Source organism: Pseudopodoces humilis, chromosome 1 (assembly GCF_049639895.1).
Source record: "Pseudopodoces humilis isolate 2021_Gansu_Grassland_sample_001 chromosome 1, ASM4963989v1, whole genome shotgun sequence".
NCBI lineage: Eukaryota > Metazoa > Chordata > Aves > Passeriformes > Paridae > Pseudopodoces > Pseudopodoces humilis.
The window spans coordinates 22952205-22965471 of NC_142200.1; the positions used below are offsets into that span (position 1 = coordinate 22952205).

At 42.7% G+C, this 13267-nt stretch overlaps 1 protein-coding gene across 1 annotated transcript in view; it reads right to left on the minus strand.

The window, feature by feature from the left end:
* LOC102100582 (neural-cadherin-like) overlaps nucleotides 1–13267 on the minus strand; it is a 53337-nt gene that overhangs the window by 34512 nt on the left and 5558 nt on the right. Inside the window, exons 2-5 of the mRNA XM_088058297.1 lie at nucleotides 5045–5239; nucleotides 4378–4603; nucleotides 2885–3089; nucleotides 2390–2501 (exon numbers count right to left, since the gene is read on the minus strand). Of these exons, the coding sequence (XP_087914423.1) occupies nucleotides 2390–2501; nucleotides 2885–3089; nucleotides 4378–4603; nucleotides 5045–5239 (738 nt within the window). The remainder of the gene's footprint in view (nucleotides 1–2389; nucleotides 2502–2884; nucleotides 3090–4377; nucleotides 4604–5044; nucleotides 5240–13267) is intronic.

The following is a 13267-nucleotide window of genomic DNA, read 5'->3' on the forward strand; positions in this document are numbered from 1 at the left end:
ACTCCTTATTCTACCAATAGGATCCAGATGCAGCCACTGTGGTAGCACACAGCCTTTGGGAAGCAGAACAGTGATTGCAGTGTGTGGACACCCCAGCAAACAGCTGCAGCATCACCCACAGAGGGGTGGCAGAAACAACCCATGCCTATCAGAATATTGACTCAGAATAGGAAAGGAACAGAGAATGATTTCAAAAGTACACTGAAGAACTGTTCCACTTAGTCACAAAAAATTTCAACTGCATCTGCCTGTGGAAAGTTACTCATCTTTGTTTACAGGATATTTAGAGTGGTTGTAACACTTTGTTTAAAATCTCTCCAAATCCTGCTGTGAATAAATGTTTGTGTGTGTTACAGACTACAAAATCAAGGGCTTTAGAGTTAATCACTCTCTTGCTGCACCAACAGACAAAATATATTAAAAACCCAAGAAAGACTAAAATGACAGTGATTTAAATCTGTCAAATATATTGGGTAAGTATTGTTTTTAGAAAGGCATGCAGAATGTGAAAAACTTACTTGATTTGAAAAATTCTGATTTAATCTACAGTCATTAGTGAGCCATTGTAACCATTCACAAAAATACATTCTATGTGCTCAACTATATGCTTCTCTTCTCCCAGATGTTTTATGGCAAGTGGGGAATGTGGTGCTTACTTGTACACGACAGAAACATGCCTTAAGTCCCAACTGGGAATTCTATTCCCCTTCATTTCATTCCTTCCTGGGAACTGGTGTGCATTGCAAAGGATATTTTAAGGATCATATGCCAGCCACAAGCAGTTCTATGCTGGCTTTACACATGTTCTGAACTAGCTCAGTGCAAACCAACTCTGGCTCTAGAGCTGACTGAGTTGCCAGCTACAGCTCCAAGCCTAGCTCTGCTGGCACAGCAATGCAGCTGAAGGCTGAGGGCCCTGCTGAGAGCACTCTCTGTGCTTCAGACTTCGAGTGGGCTAAAATAAAAGTGGCTGATAACTGAAACCCTACATTTGTGTCATCCACAGTTTTAACAAAATCACATACCACACCACCTTTTTCACTGCCATCAACAGCTACTACAAACATGTCCAGAATGGCAAAAGCTGTCTCATATTTGCATTTATTTTTGTTTGTGGGTCATTCTGAGGCTGCAACATCCCACCCCTCAAGAACAATGGTAGGAGCTGTTTGTCTTTTCTTTTTTTTTGGCAGAATTAGTGGCACAGGTCTCATCCTGAAAAAGGTACAGCTTCCTTGCAGCCCTAACAACCCTCCTTAGTTGTCCTACAGCAAGTGAGTCTTCACACACCCATTTCCACTGACTGTCACTATACTTCCACCTCACATTTTCTTTTCTAAGGTGGCTTTCTCTTGAAATGTACCCCATGTGGCAAGACAACAGTATGGGATGCAATTGCACAGCTTTGACATTCTGCTTGCTTTGGACATGGGGCATACATTTTTTCCCCACAAGTGGAATTTTGATGAGCTTTACAAGTCCTCTGGACAGAAGAACATTCATCTCGTTAAGGAAAATCACATGCTTAGGAATTTTAGGATTTGGATATTCTGACCAATTTCTTTCTTCCCAAGAGCAATTAAATCTAAAAATTAAGTATGACAAACTCTGAACACTCGTAGAAAATATTTAGAGAAAGCAGGTCCTGCAGTCCATTACACAAGGGAAGCTAAGCTTCTTATCATCTCTGCAACCTGCAGAATTCAGCTCCAGCTTTGGGAAATTTACATTTTTGTCTTTTTGCTAAGTCTTGCCTTGGCACACACTCATTTCTCAGGTTTCATACCCCCTGAAGTCTTTTATCAGGATACTATTTTAGCCTCTAAAAATGTCATCTGTGCACTCAGGGTTTATATGCAAGTGACACACAGCCATGTTAAAAACAACAGCCATGGGATGATGACTGGTAAGCCACAACCATAAATATAAGTTCACAGGCTTTCAAAATATTTTTCCTTTAGCACTTTGCAAGTCAGTTATACAGCATTAATGCCTACTTGACAAAACTAGCTTCCCATTTTAAAAAGCCCTGTTTTTTCTGAACACATTAAAAAAAGAAAAACTGATTGTAGAAGCTTCTGGGACACAAAATTATTACCAAGATGAATTAAAAGACAGCTACAACATTTAAAGGAAACTTAGCCACTTCCTATCAGCTGCTTTAACTTGGATACCACGGGATCTCTCCTTGGGCACAGTACAGTGATCCTCACCTGAGGACACTCACAACTCTACTTCCAGGGTACCTAGAAGGCATCCACAGACCGCCAGGAAAGCTGCCATCCACATCTTACAAAGGCAGTGCCTGTAGAGGAGACCACTTCCTCATGGCCAGAACATGAAATGGTAACTGGCAAGACTGAATGAAAGGTGACAGGATGGTCCCCACCTTGCAGAAGAGACGTTCCAACAGGAATGGTTTCAGGAACGTTGTCTCTGCTGTAAATGGAGCGCTGGAATTCAGGAGAACAGTCATTTTCATCAGTGATATGGACCATGATCTGAGGAAAAAGGACACATTGAGAATGGATTTTAGCTTCTACACTGCTAAAAGAGCACCTCTTTCTCGATACTGCAGTGGCAGTCAGTGCTTTTGCTGCTCTCCCATCCTTACACCTCTGATGCTATTCTCCTCACACTACTGCTATAACACAGAGAAGTATTTTCTCCTCCACTCCCAAGATGGGAGTTAAAGCCAAAAAATAATAAGAGGTATCTGCAGAGCCTAGATGTGAACCCAGGTCAGAGCCCAGATTTCTGTCTGTACTGCAAGGCCTCCCCCCTGCCCAGCATCCTCACGAGTGTTCCGGGCTATCCATCTGTGTAACTGGTCCTGGAACAAGGGTTTGCAGACCACGGGTAGGACATGAAGAGATTAATGTACCTCAGTCACACTGCTGAGAGTGCTCTCAACTTCCATGGCTTTCAGTAGGAGGTGGTAGAGGTGGTGCTCGCTCTCGTAGTCCACAGGGTGGGTCAGGCTGAGCTCTCCGCTCTCTTGCCTCACCCGGAAGAGCCCAGAGGGGTTGGTCAGGAGAGTGTAGGAAAGAGGCTGGCTCTGGAAAGAAACAGCCTCAACAACTGCGACTCTGCAAAGAATGAGACAACAGCCCTTTGCTTCAAAACAATAGCAACAGAGGCTGTCTCCTCAGCACCTAGAGGAGGAGGATAGGACGAGGAGAGTTGTCTTGCTCACTCTCTGTCAATGCTTGGCTCAGCTTTGTACTCAGACTGGAAACCCCTTTTGCTACAGGGAACCCCTCTACCTTCTCTTCTCTCACCAAACTTATTCACTGACATAGCAGTGCTGAAATAACAACCCACTAAAACATCTTTTTCTTCCCTATTGTAGTCTTTTAAATACTTGACAGCAGTTTCTGGATTAACCCCAGTTTCTCAGTTATAATTTCTCAGAAATAAATGGCCTACTACACTTCTGAGTTTCTCTGTAGTTGTATATTCAGAAAATAAATGGGTTCAGACATAGAAGGGAAACCCATGGAGCACAGGACTTTCCAGATCCTGCTGTCCACCTTGGCAGGTCATCAAAGGAATATTTGCCTTCCTACTCTGACTTATGTTTTGAAGCTCCACCTCTCACACCAGTCTTTCACCAGCACAATACACTTTTAACTCATCTCACTGAAAGCTCCTGGGAAGTAGAGAAAATTCCCTCCTCCTCATTCAGTCTCTCTTAAGGATTAGTGGCACATCTCCAACAATTTTTCCTAGGTCATCAGTATATTTTGAGGTTTCCTGCTCCTTAGAGGCCTTATGGCACTGTTCCACCTGCTCCTTAGAGTCCTTAAGCCCATTCTGCTCTCAAGTAGCTGAACAGTGACAATAAACCCAGAGCCAGCTTGAGAGCATCTCCCCACTGTGGCTTGGTTTAGCTACTCTTCATGAAACAGCAGAGCCCCTTGGAGATTGAGCTTTATCTATTTGTACTTCACACTGATGCTGTTATCTCAAGAGTCTGGCAATGATTTGTCTTTCTAGAAATTTAAATACAAGACAAATGGGACACAAACAACTCCAGGTCTGGTTAATTGAAAGACTATTTTTCAAGCATTTGTTTAAATCACCAGGAGATGCATAGCCAATAGTTTGGATGTTCTAGTTCATGATGAACTCAGTTGCACTAAGACCCCAAAAGCATTGAAATAATTCCAGCATCCCAGACTACATCTGACACGTGGAGACTCATGTCACACTGGAGACACTGAAACATCAGAAGAGGCATAACTTCTTTTAGAAAACACAACATTATTCTTAAAATGTAATAGACAAATGCATTTGCTTAGCCCTGAGAAGCAAAACTGCAAAAGTTTCACTCTGTTGTGCAGGGAGGGAGTCACGTAATCAAGTTCAACTTACTTTTCTCCTGCTGGAGTATTTTCAGGCACAAACACACTGTAGGACATGTTAGTGAACTGTGGAGGTCGGGAGCCTGCCAGGATGGAAACGGAGGCGTAGGGGCTTTTGTTGCCGTACTCATCAGAGGCTTCCACAGTAACCACGTACTCCTTGTTCCACGTCAAAGGCAAACCAGTCGTCATGATAACGCCAGTGTCCTTATCCACTCGGAATCGCTCTTCACCACCTAGCAAGACATGCACAAAGCCAGTCTCAGACATGCCCCACAGCAAGAACATTGGCACCTCACCATCTCAAGGTAAGCCATCCTCAACTCATCCACCCATGTCCTTGCATGCACTTCTTTTTACCTTTCCAGTTGCTCACCTTATCTTTCACTCACACTGTTTTGCTGACCAGTGTAAAAGAGACAAGAATGAGTAAGAAATGGAGCCTTAAGCTAACAGTAAAGCTGCCATCAATTTCAAAATAAGCAAAGAAAATGGTGAGAAAGATTCCCATCCACATAACTTTTACTTACAGCACTTTCAGCTTCTACTTGCTGTACTTGCTGTACCTTTAAGGATTCCCCAAGGGAAAAATCTACCAACGAAATTATAAAATGGGAACTAGGTATGAAACATCTGCAACTAAACAGAATTTTACCTTTTTTTCAGGCCAGCCCTACCTGCAATGAGTGTGTAAGTTATGCCAGCAGTGGTGTTTTCACGGCTACTGTAACATGCGACGAGCTGGTAGATGAGAGTGCCTTTGCGCGCATCGGGATCAACACGAGCCAGGTACGGGTATGGGTACATGCCCCAGGACAGGAGTTCCTCTTCTGGGGCAAGGAGCGTCACGTGGCAGAGGTACCAGTCATCATCTGCAAAAGACACATGGATTTCTAGACAGCTTGGTCACAAACTTTAGTTTGGAAATGTTAGTCAGGAATGTTAAGATCTTATCCATTAGTATCTGTAAACAAACTGAGAGGGATGCTTTCACTGCAAAGGACATGTAGAGATTTAATTACAGTATTTTTAGCTCTAGGTAGACCTATATGCAAGTCTTTTTAATTCACAGCAAGTCACTAACAGATGATAAAGGTATATATGGGCTTCTTGAAGAAATTTTCCTAAGCATATTTGTGTTCTGAAAGTGACCTTAAGATTTGACTTCAAATTAAAATGAATGTATTACTGAATGTAGAGAATAAATTTGAATAAAAAGACAAACTAAATGTAGAAAGGGGGGTATGTAGAAAGGTACATGGGAGAAATGCACATTTTCTGCCTGTTAAAATATGATCACATACTTCAACTGCAGCTGAGATTTCAGGTCTGTTAAGGGCTACACCACTACAAAATGAAACACCCTCCCAGGTGTATGTGTGTCTCATACAGGAAATCCTTCATCTCTACCTTCAAGAAGGTAATTTCACACAGGATGGAAGAAGACAGGAGCAGGTGGACAAAACCAGCACCAAAGGTAAGAAGTAAGCCAGAAATTCCAATTTTAAGCGTATGTCTCAGGGATGTGCCACTAAATAAAAAGCTACCCAGAGATAGATATTTCCTGACACACCAGACCTGTATTTACAAGCAGCCTTAGCCTGCAGTAAAAATACATGCCAGGCAGATTTCCCAGAGACAATCATTCCCAGGAAGGAAAAAACTTAACTGAAGTTTTGTGGGCTTTTAAAGTATTTAAAATCATTTAAGACATGGTTTCCTTAGTTTTTCTTAGATCGCTTAGATTTCTGCTTTTCTCATGTACCAGCATTGCATACAGGAGAACATTGGTTCACTTTTTTTTCCCCCCTCTGTATTGCTGTGAGGGACAAGGCACAACCCACAGCATGAGGTACTAGCTCATAAGAGAGCTGGAGTGGTCACTGTTCTATCTGTAGCCAAGAAGGAGGGTTGAGAAATACATGTCCTAATTCAGCCAATTACAGACAGTGTTATTTTGCTAGTAAAGGGATGAAAACTTGTAGGCATGGGCATTTAAAGATATTTTTGTTCATTTATTGATCTAATTTAGGCAGTTCTAATTTCTGCAGAGATTGAATATCTAGCCAAATATTTTTCCCATTTAGTGAAACCTGGAGAATGATTTAAAAATTATAATTATACAGATTATTCTTAATATTGCTCCTTGTAGGTGATCCAGTTATTAAGTACCAATCAATAATGAATGAGGTCCTAATTCTGCTGTAGATATTGTAAAACCCACCAAAAGTCAGAAATAAAACAGATCTATGTTTTAAAAAAGACAAGTGAACAAATTTCACTGAGTTCAGGAGAGCATGTCAGGGGACATTTGTGTTGTTCAAATTAATCATAATTTTCTGGACTCTTAAAAACACCTTCTCTCTCTATGAAAGGTTTATTTAAATAGAAACATAGAAGAATTTAGGTTGGAAAAGACTCTAGGATCATCAAGTCCAACCATTAACCTGGTACTGCCAACTTCACAACTAAACATGGGATTCAGCATCCCTGGAAATGTTGAAAAAGCATGTGGACATGGCATTTGAGAACATGATTTAATGGTGAACATGGTGCTGGTGTTAGACTGACAGTCAGACTTGATAATTTTAAAGGTCTTTTTGAACCTAAAGAATTCTTCAATTCCATGAAACCACATCCCTAAATGCCACCCATTGTCTCCCCATGTCTTTTGGATACCTCCAGGGATGGTGACTCAACCACTTCCCTGGAAAGCCTATTCTAATGCTTGGCAAGAATTTTTTTCCTTAATATTGAATCTAACCCTCCACTGGCACAACTTGGGGCCATTTCCTCTTGTGCTATCACTTGTTACTTGGGAGAGGAGACTGAGCTGCTCCTGGCTACAACCTTCTTTCAGGCAGTTGCAGAGAGCAGTAAGATCACCCTGAGCCTCCTTTTCTCCAGGCTAAGCACCCCCAGCTCCCTCAGCAGCTCCTCACAGGGTTTGTGCTCCAGACCCCTCACCAGCTCCATTTCCCTCCTCTGGACACGCTCCAGCCCCTCAATGTCCTTCTTGTACTGAGGGGCCCAGAACTGGACACAGCACTCGAGCTGTGGCCTCAGCAGCGCCAGTACAGGGGGACAATCCCTGCCCTGCTCCTGCTGGCCACACTATTGCTGAGCCAGGCCAGGATGCCACTGGCCTTCTTGGCCACCTGGGCACATGGTGGCTCATGCTCAGCCCTCACTGAACCTTGGTAAAATTTTGACACTTAGCAAAGCCTCAGAGCACAGACTCATGGGATGGGTGAGGGTGGCAGGACCTCTGGAGATCATCTGGTCCAACTGCTCTGCTCAAGCTGGGCTACCTAGAGCTGGCTGCTCAGGAAAATGTCCCACAAGGCTTTTGAATATCACCAAGGAGGGAGACTCCAAAACTTCTCTGGGCAATCCAGTGAACTAAAGTTCTAGAGGCTGGATTTCAAGAAAGACATGGACCAGCTGGCAAGTGTCCAGAGAAAAGCAAAGAGCATAACCAGAAAGAATGCCCTTCAAGAGAGGTGAAAAGACCTGGAGATTTTCAGGAGACTGCAAGAGACATGCAAAGAGTGATTTAAGAGGCTGAAGGACTGAGGTATGAAGTCAGTCAGCTATCCCTAAACTGCACACCAAAAAACAACCAACTCTCATTCTGAAGGAAAAGACTGGCATTAGGTGATGGGCATGGGATCCCTTAGCATGTTTTTCATTATAAGGACAATGAAGCCCCCAATAGTGGCCAGAGAGGTGAGACAGCATCCATCACTGAGATCTTTAAGACTAAACAAAGATCTGTTGGTAATCGCTTTGTTGTGACAAAACCTGCCTCTAGGCAGGGGCATAGAACCAGCAAGACTATTAAATCCTTTCCATCACACATTAATCTCCCTGCCCTTCAGCTTTTGCATCTCATTGATTTTTGAGGCATGCATGTCCACATGTCACTCATTCCCCTGCAGCTTCAAGGAACTTCTAACATAAACATTCTTTGGACTTTGTGTTTTATCTTTGCTGTTTGCTTAAGGGTAAGAAGTGAGAAAAGGAGTGAATGGCAGTCTAGAAACATCCAGCACCACACATGAAAGGAAAAAGCTGGGATGAAGCCAAACCTGGAGGGCTGTAGTACAGCAGGGGTAATAAACTTCAGCTATAGGGTGGAAAACCTTTTTGCAGCTGAGACCTGGTTCACTCCTTCAGGCCCTCAGCATTTATTTCAGATTTTCACACTTGAAGCTGTTTTCTCCATGTAAGTAAACAAAATTTAAATTTAAACAACCTGCAAGCATTCCAGTCCAAAGCAAAATAGTCTAGGTTATATCTATATAGATCAGAGCTCTAATTCTAGCAAGGCATAAATGGAAGAAAAGATAGTTACAAAGAGCAGATTTTATCAATTCAGGTCCAGAACATGAAAAGCAGTGTTGAACACAGTCTGGAGACCATCAGCTGGGTAGTCAAACAGCACTAATTTCCCCTATGATCCAGAAAGAGCTGATCAGAAGCAGCACTATGAGTAGGGACATTTTTGTTATGGTCGTTCCCCTTTGCACACACAGCAGATGTGAGAAACTTAAGGATTTTAAGGTGTTACGGACACATGGCAATCAGATACTGTGTAAAATTATCACACTGTCTTGAAACAAGTCAGGGAAACAAAACTAGCCTTGACAAAGTAGAGTTTTTCCCCAGGAATGCGTTGTGTTTTCAACTGTCATAGCTGCAAAGGCATTAACAGATCAAGCCTCTGAAATCAATAGTGTTTTATTTTGTTCCTGACACAACCACAGCTTCCTATTAAAACAAAATGCAACATCACCCAGTGATGTTGCAGTTCACCTATTTTGTCAATATGAATCATCCACTGCAAGGAAGGAAATAATCAGGAAACCAGACTATCGACAGCATAGTCTGGCCTCTGCACCACACATTGGAAACAGTCTTGGTAGGATCAGTCTGGAAGAGAATATTAAAGATTGCTGATTTTCCTGGAGATACTGGTGTATCCCCAAGGCTTCAGTTTTACCTCCTGCTTACACCTGAAAAAGACATGTAAACAAAAGGGTTGTCAATCAGTCACCAGTTAAGAGCATCCTAAGTAAAAATGTTAGGATGTAGCAAGTGCAAGAACAGGGGGAATGAAGAGATGCTAAGTCTGCATCTTGGAGAGTTAAACCCTCTTCAGCAGATCAGAGTACATACACCCACACCTTCCTTGGACAAGAATATGAAAGAAAAGGAAGAACTGGAAAGGGTTTTGAGGCTGCAAATGGCTATTTTTGCAAACCTTCGTCAATTTCACTCCTTTGATCATTTAGTTTCCTCCCTTACCAAAAGAAGAAAGGTAAGAGAAGAGAATCTCTTTTCCTAAGATTAGGATTAGAACAGCACTGACTGATGTGGGTTTAAGGGGACTAATGTTGGAAAATTAAGAAGTAAAAAATGTGCATTAAAAATGGTAGTTTATGTTTTGTTTCTCCTCAGGCAAAAGAATCATTTGAATTGAAAAGAGAGAGTGTGGTATGTGAAGAAGTTTCTGAAGTACCCAGCCTGAAACAGGACTCCAAGGTGGGATGCCTAGAAATTTCCTCATTGTACTGTCAGGCCACACCACTAGTCCTCAGCTTTGGCTCATTATTGAACCACAGCCAGGAAATCTACACCTGAGAAATGGTTACTATCATGCTAAAACCCCCTTGTCATCTTTAGGACCATAGGCATAATCTGCTTAGGGGTATTTAAACTTAAAAATTTCTTGTGGCAGTATTTGATCTTTAACCACAGTTCATCATCACTTTCAGAAATGCTTTTTTTTTTTATTTTGCATTTTAATTACACTGTTAGTGATATTTACACAGTCATGCTGTCCACTGTGCCGCTCTCTCCTGCCCAAGTGGCTTTTGGATCTGGTGGTAAATTATTCCTACAAGCTTGAACATCAGCAGCTGGCCAGAAGATGAGCACCCCAAATAAAGGTATTCACTGAGGTAAAGGAGAAGAGAAAGCAGCTTTAACTTGGTCTTCAGGACTAGTCCAGTCAGCAGCAGCTATGATGCTCATCCCTCTGCCCCAGCTGCAGCACGTGCTGTCACCCCCATTGAGAGAAGTGCAGGGGCACCAAGAAGCTCTTACAATGGGGACAGCCTTCACAACACAGATCTCCCCTTCAAAACTGAAGGCTTAATTTTATTAATTTCTTTTCCCTAACTCCCTTAAGCAAAGTTGTATGGGAGCACCTTCAGTCCAGCTAGTCTGCTGTCATGAATGTCATGGGTCAGCTCCACCTCAGACATTGATGAGAGATTCCCGAATGTGATGCTTTTATTGAGATTTGGTGTCCCACAAATACTCCTAAGGTTTGGGTACAATTCCCAGGAGTATCATACTCCTTTGAATCACACTAGGGCACTGATTGGACTCACACTGGACCAAGTAGTGAGTACTGTGTCCTGAAGGCAATAATAAGGGTAAAAATAGAAGTGTAATACCCTCACCATCAGTTATGCAAAGAGGCCTCTTTACTCTCTTGGCAGTCCACAAACCACTGCAGCAGCCTGGGGATAAAGAGCCCTCAGCCACAGTACACCTGGGCAATGTGACTGTCTCAGCTAAAGCTATGCTAATTTCAATTTTCCCTCCTCAGCTGACCACAACCAGCAAGCTTGGAAAAGAACAGCCTGCAGAAATAATTTTGCATTATGCCTATTACATATTTCTTAATATACACCAGCACCTGGACACATTTTCAATGCATACACACCCTTGCCCAGTTTAGGGGCCAAGGTCTTGCTTTTCTCAGTACTACCTGTGGACTCTCCCAGAGGGACCTTTGAGCTAAAAGGCAACTGCAGGTGCCACTGCACACATGGACAGCAAAGAAAACTCTTCAGCCAATTTTTCACTTTCTGTGTGAATGCACAGCTTCAGTGGGTACCTCTATCACATGGGATGTCTGAGAACCATGACATTTGCTAGGCAGCAAAGATCATTTCCACAGGCAGATGTCTGTACACCACAGGAAAAGCTGCAGGCAGTTATAGGAACAGGACTTCAAAATCCATTGTATTTTTACTGCTATCACATCATCTTGCCTGTGGTGTCCTCCTCTAGTTTTTAAAATCTGTTTTAATTTTGTTGTCCATTTCCAGAGGAAAGCTCTGAAGCACTCTCAGACCTGTGACTACAGATGTAGCATTTCTGTCTCAACCTTTAAATCTACTGCATCTGCCAACAGCTGCTCATTACCACACACTATCAGGAGAATTAGAAACACAGCACCACAGAGAAAGTAGGAGGTACAACTATTTACAGGATTGCAAAAGCTTCCATATAACAGATTCTACATAAAACAAGTTTTTTATTACAGTTTGCCACGTTAACAGCTGACTAATCCTCAGTAAAAATGTTATTAAATACTATACAAAAAATAATTAGTTGCAAGCACATCAGCTGATGAGGAAGTCAGATCACACCAACATAGTAAGAGTAGCTGAGGAGTCAACAGCACAGAGGGCATTCAGGGGATCTTTTATGGCTTTTAAAGAAGGAAAGTGTAGTAAGACACAGCTGCAATCATCCTACCCAGCACAGCATCTGCTCTTCCTCATTAAAGTGGTACTTATTAAGTTTAAAGTAGTTTGTGTGGGACATAAAAAATCTTGTTCCTGAGAGGTTGTAGCAGAGTCTGATTGCTTCAGTGGTTGGGAATCACTTTGTTTTGATGTTCAGTCTTCCTGTGGAAAAACTACAGGCATTTATCAGTGTTGTCCTTTAATATAATTAAGTCTCTTCTCCCTGAAGGTTGTTTAAAGGTTTTTAAAATAAAAAGTTGCTTGCTCAGGTGCCAAGCAGTAAGACCTGTTCCTATGACAATACTTAAAGTGTATAAAATTCTTTCCAAGCTTAAAAAGATAATGTCACAAGCAAAATACAATAATTTTAGAACAGCAAATGTGTCTGGCAAGTACAAAAAGATGCCAAAAAACCTCGTAGCAGTATTAACTTTACCACCACTGGGAGCAGCCGTGAGGAGCAGCTCAGACCCAGCAGCACGTGCCCCTTTGGTGAAGCTGGGCAGCAGCACTGGAGTGAAGTTTGGAACAGCAGCCTCCAAAGGAGCTGTGTGCTGGCTACTCTGCTGTGTCCTAAGAAATGAAAAAGTAAAGTTGCCAGATCACCTTCCAGTTCTCCATATATACTGAATTGCTAAACAGATTTTCTTCCATAGATGTGGCCCTTGACACTTTGCTACTTCTCTTTCACAAATCAGGTCTACGCCATACATGGGGTTCACTTAGGTAAAAGCTCAGCCACCCATAGGAACTAATGGCTCCTTACATTGTTGTCATCAAGCACTGCTTTTAGGGCATTCCATCAGCACCATTCATGGCAGGAGCAGAGCTCCAAATCCTTTCCATCAGCCTGTTTCCTCAGGTCAGGTTTTTAAAGGCTTTTCTTAAACTTTGTGCTTTACTTTCTCTTCAATTTTGGGCAGTTTCCACCAGCAAGCCAACCTCAGTGCTCAAACTGCAGTGCTGTTGAGTTCAGCCCTAGCCAAGGTCTGACTGCTGTAGCAAGGAACCCCTAAAATGCCCCAAAACCCCAGCTGTGAAACCACTGCTCCCTGCAGAGGACACAGCTCTCCAAGCCCTTCGGAGATGCACAAGCAGGAACAAGTTCAATTCCACTCCATTCATGGTCCCAGAAGAGAAGGCTTTGTGCACATCTGCCATGGGGAGCTAACACGGACAGACTGCCTGTGCAAACGTGGCACGTGTGTGTTTTGTGCCTCCCATGTGTAATGCAGGTGTGCAAAGGCAGCCCCAGGTCAGCTGGCTCCTGCCAGTAAACGAAAATCAAACACTGCTGTGCACTGCACAGTGCTCCTGGAGTGAGAGACAACACCAGGAGCATGCAGGGGT